The sequence below is a fragment of the Tribolium castaneum genome, chromosome 10, assembly GCF_031307605.1.
Source record: "Tribolium castaneum strain GA2 chromosome 10, icTriCast1.1, whole genome shotgun sequence".
Classification (NCBI taxonomy): Eukaryota; Metazoa; Arthropoda; class Insecta; order Coleoptera; family Tenebrionidae; genus Tribolium; species Tribolium castaneum.
The window spans coordinates 6701762-6719320 of NC_087403.1; the positions used below are offsets into that span (position 1 = coordinate 6701762).

Below are 17559 nucleotides of genomic sequence, written 5' to 3' on the forward strand. Positions count from 1 at the left end.
TCAAATTAGCGGGCTAAAAACAGAGGAAGCGTAGACAGTAAGATTGGATTATTCAGACGCGTCCCTTCCTGCTCTCTTTAATTTACGGCGACGATTTTAAAGATGCGTATGCAGCGATATCGCGAATTTTTACTGATTGCATGCGCATCGCCACCAAAGCTTTATCACCACAATATTTTTCTAAACTAACTGGAACAGGCTTAGATGAAGCGATACCCGATTATTTGCAAGACTTGCAATTGCTTCAATGTAAGTAGTCGCAAACGTGTTATCCGTTAAAATAAAGAAGGTACACCTGTAACAACAAAAACACAACCACCACAACACCCATGACTCAGCTTCAGAAATGCTGATTAAATGTAAAGTATTTTAATCGCCAACTTCGTCTTTATTGTTATCTTTTAGCAATTTTTGATTCACTTGTACTTACGATGATTTCACACCTGCAGGAAACGTGCCATCCCACAAATACCTGCTAATTTTAACATTCTTTAGATAGTTACTAAATTGTGATTGCGAAAAAATTCGGCACTGGGAAATGATAATTTCGGGCCAAAGCACCAAAGCGAAGAAAAAACGCGTCAAATAGATGAAATAATTGTTCTAGCGTAACTAACATTTATTCCGAATCGGAGACCGCATCTCATTACGCGTTGGGTTGCTGAGTTTGCACGAATCTCTTCTATTGTGGAAACGGCGAGTTCCCTTCGCACTTAATCGGAAAAAGGGCTTTTGATCAAAAAACGTTAATATTTTTTGTTCTTATTGAAGCCATCAGAGGAAATTAAGAAGAGATCAAGAAGTGACCAACAACTTTACCAACTTCCGGCGCTCGAATCCTGAAACTTTAGTTGACATTCAAGGTCATTAGGGTCCCTAATCCCCCTCGTAATAGGAATATAAAGACGAATATCGTTGACTGCTTTTAACTGTTTTACTTTTTCAAACCTACCAAACTCGGGGGAAACAAAAACTTCCTTTACAAAATAAATAATGAAAAAGTGTTAACTTAAGGGACCAATTTTCTGATGGCCATTGTGATAACGCAGGCTTTTGGCGGTCACTGTACCATTTCAAATTCGCCTGAGTAAAGGGAGGATATTATTTATCTCATTTTTGTTTATCTTTTGCCACCGCTCGACTGAAATAGTGACCGGCATTATCGCGGAACTAAATGGTCTCACGATTTGAACAGAGCAGACATTGAAAGTATTAACTGAGCTCATGGTCAGATAAATCCTGCACCTGCCAAATCAAATACAATTTCCCCCAAATTATTTCGAAAAGTTGAAGTAACGAGATATATTTTTGCATATTTATACAACCAACGCAATTGCTTACTCTTAATATTTACTTTATTTCACACGATACATCTAAGCAAAAATCTACTTCGTAAACGAATCTGTTTTCTTTCATATGCATAATGTAAACTATTTTTTCGAAGATATTTGTGGACTATTATATGGGAAAATCAAAATAAACAGCGATTTTTTAAATAATTTTCGTTATAAATCACACCAAATTACATAATTGCAACAACATGGAACAATTAACGAGATGATGGGCAGCCAGGTGGTGATCTCTGCGTAAACAGCCCACTTTCGATGAGTGTTTTAGGACTTCCCCCTGTCAAGTTCTGTTTTTTCAGAACACAGTTTCTTCATTTTTTGTACTAATAAGGGTGGCACAAATGTTGTACACACAAAAAACAAAGGAACAGTATTCGAATTCGATAGAGTGATTAAACGGAAAGAGCTCACGCCAGATGTAAGTACAACATATATTTACTTAAGCGGCTTGAGCAGGGCGAAGAGACCTCATCTGACGATTGCTATAATTCGTTTCTGATAAATATTCCAGCACTAAACAAGATTAAATTGCCGCATGGGCCTCAAACGGCTTTATAAATATTTAATGAAAATAAGTATGTAAAAAAAAATAATACTAGAGTTCACAAAATTACTTATCTATAGTGTATTTAACCGAGAGTATACCTTATTTTAATCCAAAATATGCGAAAAAAGTGGTGTTGGGAGCTTGCGTTTGAATATATCACATTTCACTTGCACTGAGATTTCAAAAATCGTCATCGTTCACATCATTTCACCGAGTTACGTAAGAGCACAAAGCGGGAATTTTGAAAGTGAGGTTAGGAATAAATGAATAACTGTTATATAGTAACCGACTTCGACGTGGAAGCAATTCTAGTCGAGAACATACTGAGTATAGGCACACGTTCGTGCGGCACATAATGTTGTTTACTGTTTACATGTCTGCTTCGCCTCGCCCGTATGAGAGATGTTGTTTACTCAGTTATATTTAGAGTTTAGAGAAATGCAAAAGCAAACCAACTACACCTGCCTCGACTGGAGATTCCACAGGGGCGGATTACACTCACATTTCACGTCCACATTGTTTTACTTACATCTATCTGGTCGGCGATTAATCGATCAGTTCTTTTTCGAAAATTACAAACGACACTCATCCCAACCATACATGCTGCTAACACAATAAAACCCGTAATCATAAAAACATGACATGAATCCTCTTATCTCGATTTTTGTAAAATAAACAAACAAATAATAGAATAATACACACATTTTTACACGAGTTTATTTACAAGGACTCAGATCTAATCTCATACAGTACACACAAAGTTATTAAAACAGTCAATCGTCTATTTTGGCACAGCTTCAAGCGCACAAATTTTTGCATCGTATCTTTTCATAACGACGGCGCTTTCCACCAGCAAGACATTTCACCCTTTTGCGCAAAAATTGTGGATTTGGTCGTGTGGAGTTAGCTGGCTTTGTGCGTGTCAAAAGGATGCAGATATGTAATAATTCAATAAAGGAGGAAGGAGCGGGAATTCTGTGTTCCGTTCGTCTTAAAGTTTATGAAGGTTTTTAGGTGAATATATAATTTTGGCAAAACGCTTCTTTACTATTTCTCGGGATGATCGGAAGTCAATAAGAGACAGAGAAGTACCAATAACTGGGACAGAAAGAGACACTCGTCGCGGAAAAGGTAGTATATAAAGTAGCCAAGTTAAAATGGTGTGGGGGAAATCAAAAGAAGTGCCAACCCCAGCGTATTTTAGCATTCCCCTCGCGAGCTGTCCGTCTCGCTTTCTCGCCCAACGCAATCGTTACGACCTCCTACTCTCCGAGTCGAGAAGATATTATTTCTTATTTCAAGTCACATTCGAGTAAGTAGGTGGCACAAATTAGGTTCTTGGCAACTTTTGCATCTCAGCGATGTGACATGCAACGATAGGTTTTATTGACAAAATCAACGTGCGAGAAGAATACGGAATTGCGGTTGAAAAGGTGTAAATCAAAAGTTGACAAACATAGTCCCTAGCTGATGAACGCATTCATGTGATCTGACAAGGAGGTTCGCGCTGACCCTTGGGACGGTCATCCGTCCACCATCCAATCGTTACACTAGGTAACTGGGAGCCGAGTTTCAAAAAAGTGTATTTTACGACCCAGTGATTGAATGCAATCCACAACGCACCGGATCAATCAATCCAAAATGCTTCCGGGTGATACGAATACCACATCATTAGTCAAAGATATGTAGAAACTGACACTCGTGATTTATAATAAAACACGTGCGATGACTCTTTCAAACCGAAAGCTCGTTAAAGGTGCAAAACTTGCACCGAATTAAACTGGCATTGCGGGCTCGCCCCATATGGCGTAAGAGCGAGTGAAGGTGGAAGGGCCAGGTTAGACCTCTGTTTGCCAAGAAACAGTATGACAAGTCAGCAAACTTAAAGCTAACTTGACTTTAACAACAGTCAAGTGGTTAGTTAGTAATGTAAAAGTACAAATACAACGGCAAGTCTCTAGAGTTTAGATCGTAAGGTACACTCACACATTGTTCGCATGGGCTGCGACGAAGAGCGGCGAGCGCCACGACGCCTTTGCCGTGTAACGCGAGCGAGAGGGACGGAAGCCTCCACGTACAGTTCTTTACGCCGAACCACATACTTGAACACAAGTTTTCCTAAGTTTTGGACTCGTGCAAGTAAACGTCTTTCAATATACATGTCTGTAATTTAGACGATGGCTATAACCCGCTCGTTCTAGGGAGAGATCGGAGAAGTTGTGAGCTGATTGTTCCCTTAGGCTTGAGCTAATTGTGTAGTAATAGCAAGAGGTAACTCAGTGTAGACCTAAGATGTCGACTAAGGGTTACATTGTTCAGGTAGAAAATATCATAAATCGAACGTCAATCACACTGCGCCGCGGCCACAATGAATTTCGCAAAAACGCCAACTAAAATGTCGTTTAATTTTATAAAATATGAACGCCGCTTAAGCGGAAGATTGCAGTAACCCGGTCTTGAATTCCGGATCCCTGACTATATACACAAATGACACGGCTATTATTCCAGATAGAAGATTGCCGAAGCCCGCAACGCACCAACATTCTGATCGTAAATTTTAATGTTCTCTTCCAAGATTCTGCAGAAGTTATCACAATAATTTTAGAGACCCATAACGTTTAATTAGAACTTCAAACAACACGATAGGAGGCGCGCCTTTTTCACAATTCCTCGCATTTTTGATACGGACTATCGACAAGTGACACTTGTTTAAATTAATTATCAAGTTAATTAACGCCGATAATTTCAATTTATTTAACAAACAAGAGGAGTAGGGAAATTGTTTAACCAGTTGGGTTGAAAATGTTGCGTAAGAATGTATTATTTAGAGTTATGTTGACGAAAGAGCCTGGGGGAAGTTTGAAAGAGAATAAACAGTGGGAAGAAAGTCGAGTCTGCTGATAATAACGGATTTGCTTTTATCGTTTTGTTTTTATTTCCGTTCCCAAAGTGGTACCTTATTCTATTATAAACAAATTGAGTTCAACGGCAATAAGTAGGCATTAAACGTGTAATCAATTGTAACACCTGACGCCGAAATATCACATATACTTTTTACGAAAGGGATGTTTGTTTCGGTAGACGTACTTATTTACGTTCAATATTTCTGTATCTATTGGGCATTCCGATCCGGAATTCGGATTGCACTGCATTTTTAAAGAAAACTTCTTATTGTAATCTTTGTGTAGATTGTTATTGCTGCGGCGGAGGGAATATTACGTCTAACCTCGAGGCGGATGGCGGAACGGCGATTAAGCCCGCCCAACCCTAATGAAGTAACCATCGCCGAAAGTTTCCAACGCGCTTTAATGTTCTTTCGTGTTTTTATAATGACACGCTTCGCCGATGATGTCTCACACCAAACTTTCTATCGTCTAAAATGAAGGAAATTATCGGAAATTCTGACACAGTCAAAAGCTAAACAGACCAGTCGACCCTAATAAGTGTTTCCAATCGTTTCCATGTTACACAAAATTTGGGTTAGACTTACGTATTCAGGCATTCCGATTTACCGTCGATTAAAGTAAACCCTCTCCAGCTCTCCACTTTCTACGGGGATCACTCAACACGTCCGCGCTTCGCCACATGCAAATGCATTTCACGGATTAGGCCGTTTAGCCATCGAACGTATTTTACAGAGGGGGAACGCACATAAACAAACACAGATAAATAAAACCATGATTTTCTTTTTTACTTTTGCCCGCACATCGGCCCGAAAGCACGTACGTTTTGAAAGAAAAAAAATATTTCACTGCCCTGCATTTGGCGCAAGCACTTTTCACGCGATGTATAATGAAATAATGTTTGTCCACAACTGTAGTGTATTTCCTTACATACACAGTAGGTACTGTTTGCGAGGGATGGGGTAAATAAATCAATACTGTAGTATATTTGTACTAAAGCAAGAAGACCGGTGGGGCGAAGAGGGTTGCATGCATGTTGTTTACAGGGGAAGAAAAACAAACAAAAAATGTTAGCTAGTTGTGAGCTCAAGCGGGGCAAAAACAAGCTCAGAGTTACGATTTTAATTCCGTCTCTTTAGACATTCTGCACGTATGTGAATGATCGTTTATCAGAAGCGCTGTTTTGAATAATTTCGACTTTTCGCAAAAAATGCGTCTGCATTCTGTAATAAATTAAATGTAAATGAATGCACCATATTATTTTTTAACTTGAGTCGGTATTTAGACTGCGCAATAATTAATGCAGCGGGCATTCCTATTTTTTCGAACGAATGTGTTTTAAAGCGTAGTAATAGATGGAGAGTATCGCGTTTCATTAAATTCAGTAAGAAAAACGCGAAACTACTGAAAAATAATTAATTAATGCTCGGAGCTTTTGAGAATATTTTGTAAATAGTTGGACAAATTGTTGAACGCTTGAACCCTCAACTTCGGGGGAGTTAATACACATCCGGGTGCACATGTGGAATGACGGTCGAGATACGACACAACAAAACAAACCACCTGTTGGATTGTTGTATAAATTCGTACACAGAAGCGAGATACATTTTATCAAAATTCTAATTTCAGCATAAATGTCATGTTTTCAATGGCTCCTCTTCCCAATTTATCTATTTTCTCGTATATTATGACATTTATTTCGTCCTATTCTATTCACTTTTTCGCCCATAACGATTATTGCCGTTTATATGGGCCTGGTCTGCTTTATGTGTTTTTTAAAAGATGTTACCCTTGTTTTTTTCGCTGATTGAAAGAAAATAAAAACGATTAGCGTGTTATTACGAGTTTTTAAAGAACGCATAGTTCTTTATTTACAAAAGCATGACAACGTAAACCGACGGGTATATTTAGAAACTAGTTTGTAAATATCCCATGTGTTTATTCGATTCATCCTGCATAAAATAGTGAATATTAGGCGACTCGTTCGTCAAAAAGCCTTGCATTTCGGTCGTCTCACGTTTATGCGAAGTCGAATCGTCAGTTACGAGATTAAGTTTAATGAATTATGAGTAGCAAAAATACGAATGAGCACACCCATTGTTGGTGAGTGGTGGCGTTCGAAGAAGCATTGCGCGAAATTTATATATCCTTAATTTTATTTTGAATAATGTTAAAGGCTTTTCTAAAACTAGAACTATAAATTTTCACTGGAACGGGTGCTTAATGCTGTAGATTTAGTCAAGACTAAAGCGGGACAAAAACTCTATAATACAAACCATTTAAAAGTTTTCAGAACATTTCAGCGGAAACTCGAAACGCCCCTAAAAGTAAAAAATCGTTTAGTTAAAGTTTTCTCACATAAACCGTCATCGCAGTTATTTCCTCGGTGCTTGGCTCTATTAATTCCACACACGCACACTGGTCGAAACACAGGAGCTATTACATCGAGTTGATGCGTCGCAAAGCGTATTGATGCCACCTATCCCTATTCTCGCGCAAATGTCAACACTACTCCTAATCGCTTAATGTGCCGGAATTAACATTTTTGAGCAGTTTTCGATCTTGTTCGCCCCGAATGAAGCATAGGTACAGTTGGAAGTTTCTCTTTTTCGGGCTTCCGCACGCGCCGACTTGCTCTGCTCACGTAGCGGGAGATTATTGCCGCTGATACTAACAATATAATATATAATAAACGTTTGCCTTTAAATTCTCATTCAGACGCTGCCGTTTCCACGAGAATCGAGAAAGAAACTTCTTGCCGAGATGCTACTAGACAGAGACAGAGTCGTCGTCCCTGCTATGAAATAAACCGTTTCGTTTATTATCTCGAGCAATTATACTTACCTACAATTACAGGCAAATTACAAACTACTGCAAAGATTCGTGCAACCGCGTGCTCGTTTCCAGGGTTCGCTTCTCTAGTAATAGTCCAGCTTGCAGCAAAAAACAAAACCGTTGGACCCTATTCCGCATAACCACTGCTTACCTCTTTTACGTATTTCATTGAAAGCAAATAATTTTTAATTAAATTGACTCCGATGAGTCCCATGTCCCCCGAGCAGGTGTGAAAAAATGCGAACTTCGATCAGATCGTTCAAGGATGATTTGCGAAGAAGTAGGAATCGAATTATAAACAGAAAACAGGGATGTAAATATGTATAGTGAGTCATGTTAGGGTGCGATAATCTGAAAAGGGTTGATGTAGTAGGTTTAAGCGTAAAGTCGGGGTACGGCGTAGAGGCGAGAGTTTTCAATGAAAAAGCAGCGTAAGAATATGTAACGTGTTTGAGCGAGGCGAAAATGTCGCCTACGGGCATTTCGGCTGGCGGCCCTCTCTGTGTACTCTGTCTATTGATCGGAACCATGTAAATAAGTACTGCGAAAAGTGATACGTTCAGCATACAATTCGGAGATCTGGAATCACGATGCGTCATACAACTTTCAGAAAGAAGAGCATCGAGCGGGAAATCGATCATTTCCACCAATATTTTTTATTTGTGTCTATGTGTATTAATTAGTAAGCGGTGAGTTTCGCTGCAGTTACTGGAGAATGCTCTCGATTTACGGGAGCTTTTAGGACAATGTCCCGTCTTTTTGTTGGCGAGAAAAACTTTTAATTATTAGGGTCGTTTATTTATGACGAAGATAAAACCTTGTGAATTATGGTCGGAAAAATATTCTCTTAGTGAATATCGGATTTTTTAATTATAACACCCCGACAATTTATTGAAATTCATAATTTCTGACTCACGAAGTATAGCCTATAATCGCAAAATAGCTCATTGTGTACGACTTTAAATTATTGCGCGATAGGAGGAATTACTTATTTGCGATGATTTAATTATACATACCTCAGGTATGCGTGTTTTCGAAATTATAACAATCAACAATTTCATTATCACTACTCGATTTGGCGTAATCTCCGAGTAGGAAACTGAGCAGTTTAATGAAAATAAAATAAATAAAAAAATGAAAATAAAATGATGTGTCTAATTGTTTGGCAATAATTATTATTGTCGTATATTGTTCTTAAATCCATGAGGGAACACCAGTCAGGAGTGGCATTTATTACAAATCGGGAAATCTCTCTTAACGGACACCTCCAATAAGCGGACCCCTCTCATAAATGGACATTTCTGTTAGCCTCGTTTTGAGCCAATGTGTTTCAAATAGTATTGTTTCTCTTTTAAGCGGACTCTCTAATAAACGGACGCGGGCAGTGCAATTCGAATTCTTGGAAACAAAATCTCTCCGTTAAGCGGACAACTTACCATACGCGCAAACCGTCAGAAAATTCGGGAAATCACATAAGCGAATAGATATTTCGTTTTAGTATTTAACTATTTCAGATTAGAGCTAATTCAGACCTCAACAGAGGTTAAAGTTGCACTCGCTCTCATTTGCAGTAAGTCCTGCGGACTACAGTGTCTCTATGCATCATTTCATTTTGTATTTTTATTATTTTGTTAATGTTAACATTTTAAAAAATATTCTGAATTGGTTTAGCCGAGTGTACGAAATTTACAAAGAAGTGTAAAATAGGAAAACCCAAAAATGATGTGTCTAATTGTTTGGCAATAATTATTATTGTCGTATATTGTTCTTAAATACATGAGGGAACACCAGTCAGAAGTGGCATTTATTACAAATCGTGAAATCTCTCTTAACGGACACCTCCAATAAGCGGACCCCTCTCATAAATGGACATTTTTGTTAGCCTCGTTTTGAGCCAATGTGTTTCAAATAGTATTGTTTCTCTTTTAAGCGGACTCTCCAATAAACGGACGCGGGCAGTGCAATTCGAATTCTTGGAAACAAAATCTCTCCGTTAAGCGGACAACTTACCATACGCGCAAACCGTCAGAAAATTCGGAAAATCACATAAGCGTTTTAGTATTTAACTATTTTAGATTAGAGCTGATTCAGACGTCAGCAGAGGTTAAGGTTGCACTCGCTCTCATTTGCAGTAAGTCCTGCGGACTTCAGTGTCTCTATGAATCATTTCATTTTGTATTTTTATTATTTGTTAATGTTAACATTTTAAAAAATATTCTGAATTGGTTTAGCCAAGTGTACGAAATTTACAAAGAAGTGTAAAATAGGAAAACCCAAGCAACAAATGAACAAATGTTGTAAAAAACAAAAATGATTTGTTAAAGAAATGGGTTGGAAGTGGAAAACTTTTGTGTAGAGAGAAGTTTTTTGAAGAAATAAGAATTGAAAATAGAGCAATGAACTTATAATTGGTTTATAAAAGCACATAATAAAAAATTCTGCTTTTTCAATCCATTGTCGGAACATAGTAAAGTCAATTTTTTAAGTTGCCTGAAGGGTGGCTAGAAAAGTTTTGAATTCGTCTCCATAGTATATTTCTGGCGAATCTATGAGTATTGGTGAACAAGATGTAAACTTTTTAAAGAAAAATGATTTTTTTCCAAGAAATAATTGATAAATATTATTGTACAAAACATTATTGTGCTTCTTTTAGTTAGTGTACTTTATTATTTCTTTTAAGAGGACACCTCCATTAAGCGGACAAAAGGCATGTTTTCATTTCACTGTGTATTTAAAAAAATAAGATTCAGCTTAATTTACTAAAAAAACATAATTAGCCTTTACCTTATTTCGTGTTTGTTTTCAATCCGTCGAAACAAAAAATTGTTAGAATAGAAATGAAATCAATTTATTTTCGATGGTGGTGGAATCCGAACAAGTACCTACTCAGAGCCGATCACTACAGGTTTAAAATCGGATTTAAATTTTCCACCGCCTTAGAATATTAATAGAATATGAAAATGGAAACTGGACCGCGCGAATGATTTACAATTTTTCAAATAATTTTGCTTAATTACTTAACAGTGGTGAAACAATGAGAAATTTTTGAGACTGCTGCGATCTTAATTTGAGCATGGTTCCATGAAAGTGTATTGTATGTTTGTGCACAAGATAAGTCGGCGTGGTCAGCCGCTATCGCTTCACACTCCATTTAGCGTGCTACAATGATTCGCCACCAATGGAACAATACAAATACGATGCACGCAAGTGACCATCGGAATTGACCGACGGTCGGTCGCCTTATCTGCCAAGAAGTCATTATTCGTATGACAAAAGCTGCAACACCATTTCTCACCACGCTATTGACAAGACACCACGCCACTCGGACACGCTGCTGTTAATTTTAGCGCTGTATTAAAAAACGTGCGATGAATGCGTGAGCATTTGTGCGTATGTGTGTAACCCTAGCACTGCCATTACCCTTATGCTAAAACACATAAAGTACCCAAGACGTTCGTAAAGGTATGTAACAGACAAAGATGGCAAATTAAAGATCGTGGCACTTGCAAAATATAGCTTGTTTCACCCTATTCGGCTGGCCCGAGAACAAGACGGACTGTGCATAGAAATTAGCAGCAATGTTCATAGACGCCCTCCGGCCTGATTCCACATTCAGCGGTCTTTGATGTAAATTTGTAAGATACCTATTTATAAAATAATAATGACCCGTTTAGCAGCTAAATTTGGTTCAAGTATCGGTTATAGATATTTTCTTCGTGTCTTTTAACGAGCATCAGATACCTCGCCAATTTATTCACATTTTATCTCGCTACGACTACAAGAGATGAATTTTAAAACAAATTACCATTTTTCTTGGGATATATTTTATTTGTGAGAAACAGCTAGTAATTGCCGCACTTGCATATTGTAAAATAAACTTACAAAAGCTGGCCAATTTTAAAACCAATCCTAATATTGGCTACTCTTTTGCACAGAATGTTCAGTTTCGATGAAAAATCACGTCTAGCGCTATTTAGAAGCTTTCCCGTAAAGCTTGAAATTAAAAACAATCCGGGAAAACTGAAAAACACTTTTTAGTTGCAGGAAATCGGTGTTTAATTTGAAAAATTGCTAATTCCAGTTTACACAGTACCTGTTTCCACAACTACTCGCTGCTGATACTGAAAATGTAAATAATTTAAAAAAAATTACAACAATCCTAAGTGTTGGCTGTAAATTTTGAAAAATTCAAATTCAAAAAAATAAATAAACGGCGACGTATTTCCGTCCAAGAAATTATGTATTTGCAACTGTAAAAAACTGCCTTCACAATGTTCCTTTAAACGGAGGAAATGAGTTCAGTTATTTTTTGATTGTGATCAGAGAACGCATTAAAATGGGGAGCAAAAAATTACGAACGGTTGGCCGAGTCAAGTGCTGTATTTTTCGTGATTCGGTTACAGTTCAGCTCCTTATTTTATCCGCGGTGTGATGATTCCTAACCGAAAGTCGGCTCATATGCACTCCAGGTTTGTATTTGTAAGCAAAGTGGGAACAAAGCCAATTGGATAATTGGAGAATAAAGTGAAATAATTTGGTGGCACGTATAGAGGAGCGAAAATCATAAATGAAAGAGATGACGAAAGCAGTAAATTTTTGCGCAATGTAAATAAATTAAAGGAAATTTTACGATGCCAATTCCTGTGCAAGTGTAAGTCTGTGAATTATAATTTTGTTACATTTCCCCTCGAGACCCTCATTCCAATGCATTTCCTCATCTCATTACTCGTGCAGTTCATCACAGCGACAGCTTACCTGTACTTCATTACGTCAAATGACTACTCGTAGCTCGTTTTAGCTAGAAATTATTGTCGTATTTATACGTGCGACTGACATCGGCACAGTATCAATGTCCAAAGAGCGCTTCCTTGCCGACGTGCAAAATTTGGTGAATTTGGTCGGCAACGGTGTTTTTGATAAGGACACAAGCTGCTACATATTCGCGTGTGTACACATCGGTGGGCATAGAACTGCAGTTGGGCTTGTTTACTTTTTTGGCATATGGCAAATTACGGTGCCTCTAGAAACAAGGCGCCTGTTTTAAAATTAATGTGCGATTTTGTAAAACCGTAGTGATTGAATCAATGCTTTCATTAAGTATTAACCTGTTATTTGCCATATGACGAGTAGCGAGCGCGAGTGACGTGATGGATATACGTCTCGGCGACATCAGTAGGACATAACAACCCCTATACGTCTCTGTAATGTCATCACATTTGTATGGACTGGTAGTTGAATTGTTAGTGCGAAGTCAACATGGATTTACGTGTAAAGCACGTCTTTTTCCAATCGCCCTGGTCGCCTAATACGTCCCCCGAGCATCTTTTCCACACATTCGGGACATTTGACTTTATTTCAGTTATCAAGTGCGGATCCTCGCGCTATTGATATTCCACGGAAAATAGCGTTATTTATCATTTGCCAAATCAATGATTTTTGATTGCAGTTTCGGAAATAAAACAAACTTAAATAAAATAACATCGGTATAATGGTTTCAATATTGAGCAAACTATCTACTTTAGGAAGGAAACAACAGTTCCTAATAAATAACTAATCCTCGTAACGGGGAATCGAACTCTTAACGACTATCGCTATTTCCTGTTATATCTAATAGCAGCGTCCGCTGCTTTCTCCAACAAAACAAACGCAATACCTTCTATGCCATTTGTACTTTGTCGATATTCGACAATCGAAGAAATAGAATTTCTCAACACAAAAGTTTCCAACTTATATTGCCAAGGATAAAAACAAAATCCCGATAGATTTTATAAGCAGGACCGGTTGTTTTAGAGTACCAAGTTGATCGATTGAAATCCAACAAAACAACTCCCAATTTACTATCCCCGACAAACACAATAAAATCCCCGAATTACTTGCTCGTCTAATGACCGAACTCGCCTCGAAGATCTTGCGTCAAAATTGTCCCACCGAGTGGGTTTGTCAAACTAATCCTTACACCCTCGAAAATTTACAAGTTGCAATTGTGACAGAATATCAGGCATTAGCTCTGATAATTAAGGTGCGCTATTAAATATTCATCTACATCTGCGAACTTAACAAACTTGAAAATGCAAGACGTGGCTGCTAGAATTGGATATCTATATTCAGCACTGCTGATTCCCTCTGTTCCGGTTTCGGCGTCTGCACGTTTTGCACTTCTAATTAATTAATTGATACTGGCAAAAAACCAGCCGCTGTTGATGCCGCCCCATACGTTAAAAGCGACAAAAACAGCTATTTATTTCCATCACGATCGCTGCTTGTAAACAAACACCTTCACCCGTTACGTCAATAGAAAGAATAACTAACGCTCGAGATGAGATTAACAACTATATGGCGTCTCAAATGAAACGCTTGAATTAAATTAAAGTAACAAATCGCGCGGCAAGGGTTCCACGAGCATAAACATGTAACTCGAAATTAACGTGCTTGTTATATGTCTTCAGTCTCATCTCAAGCCAAACGAGCAAACAAGAACAAATGCAAATTAGCTGAGAGCATTCGGTGGTGATTAACCCGCGGTTTGGTTCATTCTAATTTATCAGTCTGCACATTCCTCATGTATTGTTTTTTCCGCTATTGTCTCGTTTTCAGTTTGCGTCTTTAAACAAGTTCTCGGCTCGATAATTTCCTAGTGCGGTTCGCAATCCACATTTAGACCATAAAACAGAGATTAGTTTAAGCCCTTATACCTGCGTAAGTGATAAGCTCTCCCGCAAATTCACTTGTTTGTATCACATTTTCGCGAATCTATCATTCTTGCGTTACGGAAGTGATATATTATTAAGCGAATCGCTTAATTAGATCGCTGTTCAATAAGGCGAACATGTATTTAGGAATTCCTGTGCCAACCCAATCAGTCTGAACAATTTATACAGAATTGTGTACAGCATGGGGCAATAAGGGAACATTCAGAATTAATTAAAGTGGAGGGGATTTACAATAGTCTTAACACCTCAGCAATATATAGTCCTACCTATTCCCCAATATCTAGTCCTATAAGCGCATTGAAATATTAAACACGTCCTTATCTTAATTGCCCTTTGCAGATTATTTATGTAGTTTGGTCAGAAAAGCATTAGTCGCTGCTACATTGTCGTCTTCGACCGCTTTTACTTGAGAATATATTAGCAAATACCTTAAGTGTCGGTTCTAAGATAGTTTCACCAATAAATGTTTAAGGGAGAAACCAATTTATGCCCGCAATTACCACCCCTTTTTACACTTGATCTTGCAAGATAAATTGGTACCGAAGCATACCCAAGATCACTGTAAATGTTAATTTTTCAAATTATTTACGCATTTAAATACAAATTTGTATCATCAATTTTGGTGGATGCGCCGGGCTAACACTAATAAATGCCCCTATTTTAACGGGCCATGTTTGTTCCAGCGAAACTATTACTTTGAAAAGTAAAACCTAAATAAAAATACGTAGCTATTACGTAACCAAGCACTGAAGTTTTATTTTTTATTACAATAAATATTTTTATCAACATTGAAGCAAACTGTCACAATTGACACAGTTTACTCTAGTGGGTCCAATATTCTCGCCCATATACCGCAAAATAATTTATTAAAGCACAAAATACGAAAAAAATCGTAGGTTTAAAAACAAAAATTTATTAATAGATACACGTTAACAATAAAATTGTCTTTATATAAGGTTTACATTAAAATTAAAACAATAATTTGGCTCCACTGTTATTAATGTTCGCAACCCACAACATACAAAGCTGAGAATAAACGAGAATCGTGTAATCACGATTTAAAAAAAAATATATTTTTTGGTAAAATATTTTGTGTTAATAATTTTTTGGTATGTTTATGGGACATACTAATGTGTAGTTTGTGTGCTACCAACAAACTAAAAGTATTTGAAATAATTTTCATTTAATATTATTTTAAAACTTAATTTTATGACGACAAAAATTACAAAATAAAAATTTGAATCCAGAGACTGATGACCATTGCTTATTATATTTTTCAACTACTTTTTATCCAAACATAAATGAGATATTTTTCAGAAAAGCTTACTAAGAAGGTGTCTTGTTATTACTAGACACAGTGTTCCGATTTTTTTTGTTTTAATTAATTTTTAATTTTAATCTTTTAATGACTGTAGGGAATAAGATTTTAAAATACCGTCAATAAATACATATATGTAATTGCTGGGGAAATTAATCGTGATTTATTTCTGAAATTTTCTTGTGTGCCACCAAAAATACTATTTACATTTACTACTTGATAATGCAAACGCATTTTAAACGCGTTTAAATAATTAATTAAATAAAAAAAGGTTTCTTATTATCTTTTAAATAATAATAATTTTTAATAATAAAACTGTCAAGACAAAGTTGGAAAAATTCAGAACAAAGCAACTGTCGATTAATTATGTAAGCACAGCCGGAATTAGTTTTGTAGGTTGCATATGAAAAATTTCAGAAATAAGTCACAATTGATTACCCTGCATATTACCAAAAGATTTTGAAATTTTTCTGGGATGCATTTAACACAATACAAATCCAAAATCAATTTAGCAAGAGTCTAAAAATAAATGACATCGTAATGTGTCTTGGCTAGACCAACGTAGGCCTAAATTAGACCTACGCTGGCCTAGCCAAGAATCACTACGATGTCATTCATTTTTAGACGCTTGTTATAAATTAAGAAGAATTTGTTATTTATATTTTTACCAAAAGAGACACGTTATGGTAAATCTCCTGTTGGTGTGGTGCGTAAATTTGGTGGAGGTGCCGGGTTAATTAAATTACAATACAATAGGTCGGTTCCGCTGCTTATTGGAGAAGCCGGAAATGGGAAATGGTAGAAAATTATTGGTTTACAAGTGTTAAATAGGTCTAAACATCAGTTAAGTGTAACCTTGTTGGGAAAGGCGTGCGAGACGCCAACAACTGAGCGTCACATTAGTAAGCTTCGTGTTGTGTTTATTACTAAAACAAACGACTCAACACGTCTCATTATTAATATTATTACTACCATTCAACAAACACTGTCACGTATATTATGCTATCTCTATTGTATATAAATATTCAACAACGTTAACAGCATTTGTTTATGCTTGCCATCATGTGAATTATCATCACGTGTATTGCGTTTCTTGGACCAAAACATATTGTTTGGCGTTTGGTTTGGTGTTTTGAATTAATTTATTAATTATTAGTAATGTCGTAATAAAATTTCGTAATTTGATTTTTTAATTTAAAGTGTCGCCAAATAGAAGTAATACAGCGATTGCAAATAAATGATAAATAAAAGGTGGGAGAGGTGAAGAGTGGTTACGAATCTGCGATTTTGGAGTGGAGGTGGGCGGTAGGTGGCGGTGGGAGGAGCCGCGAACGTAAGACGAGATCCTCCTTAGAGGTCGGGTTGCCCCCAGCGCCCTCCCGTCTGCCGTCTGCCGTCCGACGTCCACCGCCCCCCAACCCGCATACTCCGCCCGCCCCCACCGCCCACCGCCTGTTCCTATTAAAAACTAAAATAATAGCGATCGGCGGATGTTACCTGCACGGGCCTCCAACGCGGCTCCAGCATGATCTAGTTCGCGCGTCTCGAGTTGGGGGCGCTGATGGGCCGGAGACGGGGCCGGGGCCGGGCTTGGCGTGAGCGTAAAACGTAAGCGTGGCTCGTGGCTGTATCGGGCAAGACGGTACACGACGATACCACCGAGGTTGATGTTAGACTGTGGACGCCTCTAGTCTCGATCGCCGACAGCGGTGGCGGCGGCGGCGGCGGCGCACTCAACACTAACGGCCGCGGCACAACACATGCCAATCACCGCCGATGCACAATAAGGACTCGCCGTTCCCGTTCCCGTTCCCGGTTCCGTTCCTGGCTCTGACTCGCCCAACTCGCCAACTCAACTCGCACGGTCTAGAGCCCGCAATCAAATGGGAAGCGTGTA

At 37.9% G+C, this 17559-nt stretch overlaps 1 protein-coding gene across 10 annotated transcripts in view; it reads right to left on the reverse strand.

Annotated features, from left to right (window-relative positions):
* Window positions 1-17559, reverse strand: part of LOC657917 (forkhead box protein P1) — a 46193-nt gene extending 28634 nt beyond the window's left edge. For 2 of the 10 annotated variants that reach the window (XR_010335596.1, XM_015980637.2), the window contains exon 1: window positions 2426-2631. Coding sequence is in view for 8 of the 10 variants with exons in the window: in XM_015980637.2 (XP_015836123.1) it covers window positions 2426-2527 (102 nt within the window). In the remaining 2 variants the exon portion in view is untranslated. Of the gene's footprint in view, window positions 1-1994; window positions 2330-2425; window positions 2632-5386; window positions 5685-17159 lie in introns of those variants that run through there. The other 8 variants (XM_015980651.2, XM_015980653.2, XM_015980638.2 and 5 more) reach the window with 8 other exon arrangements.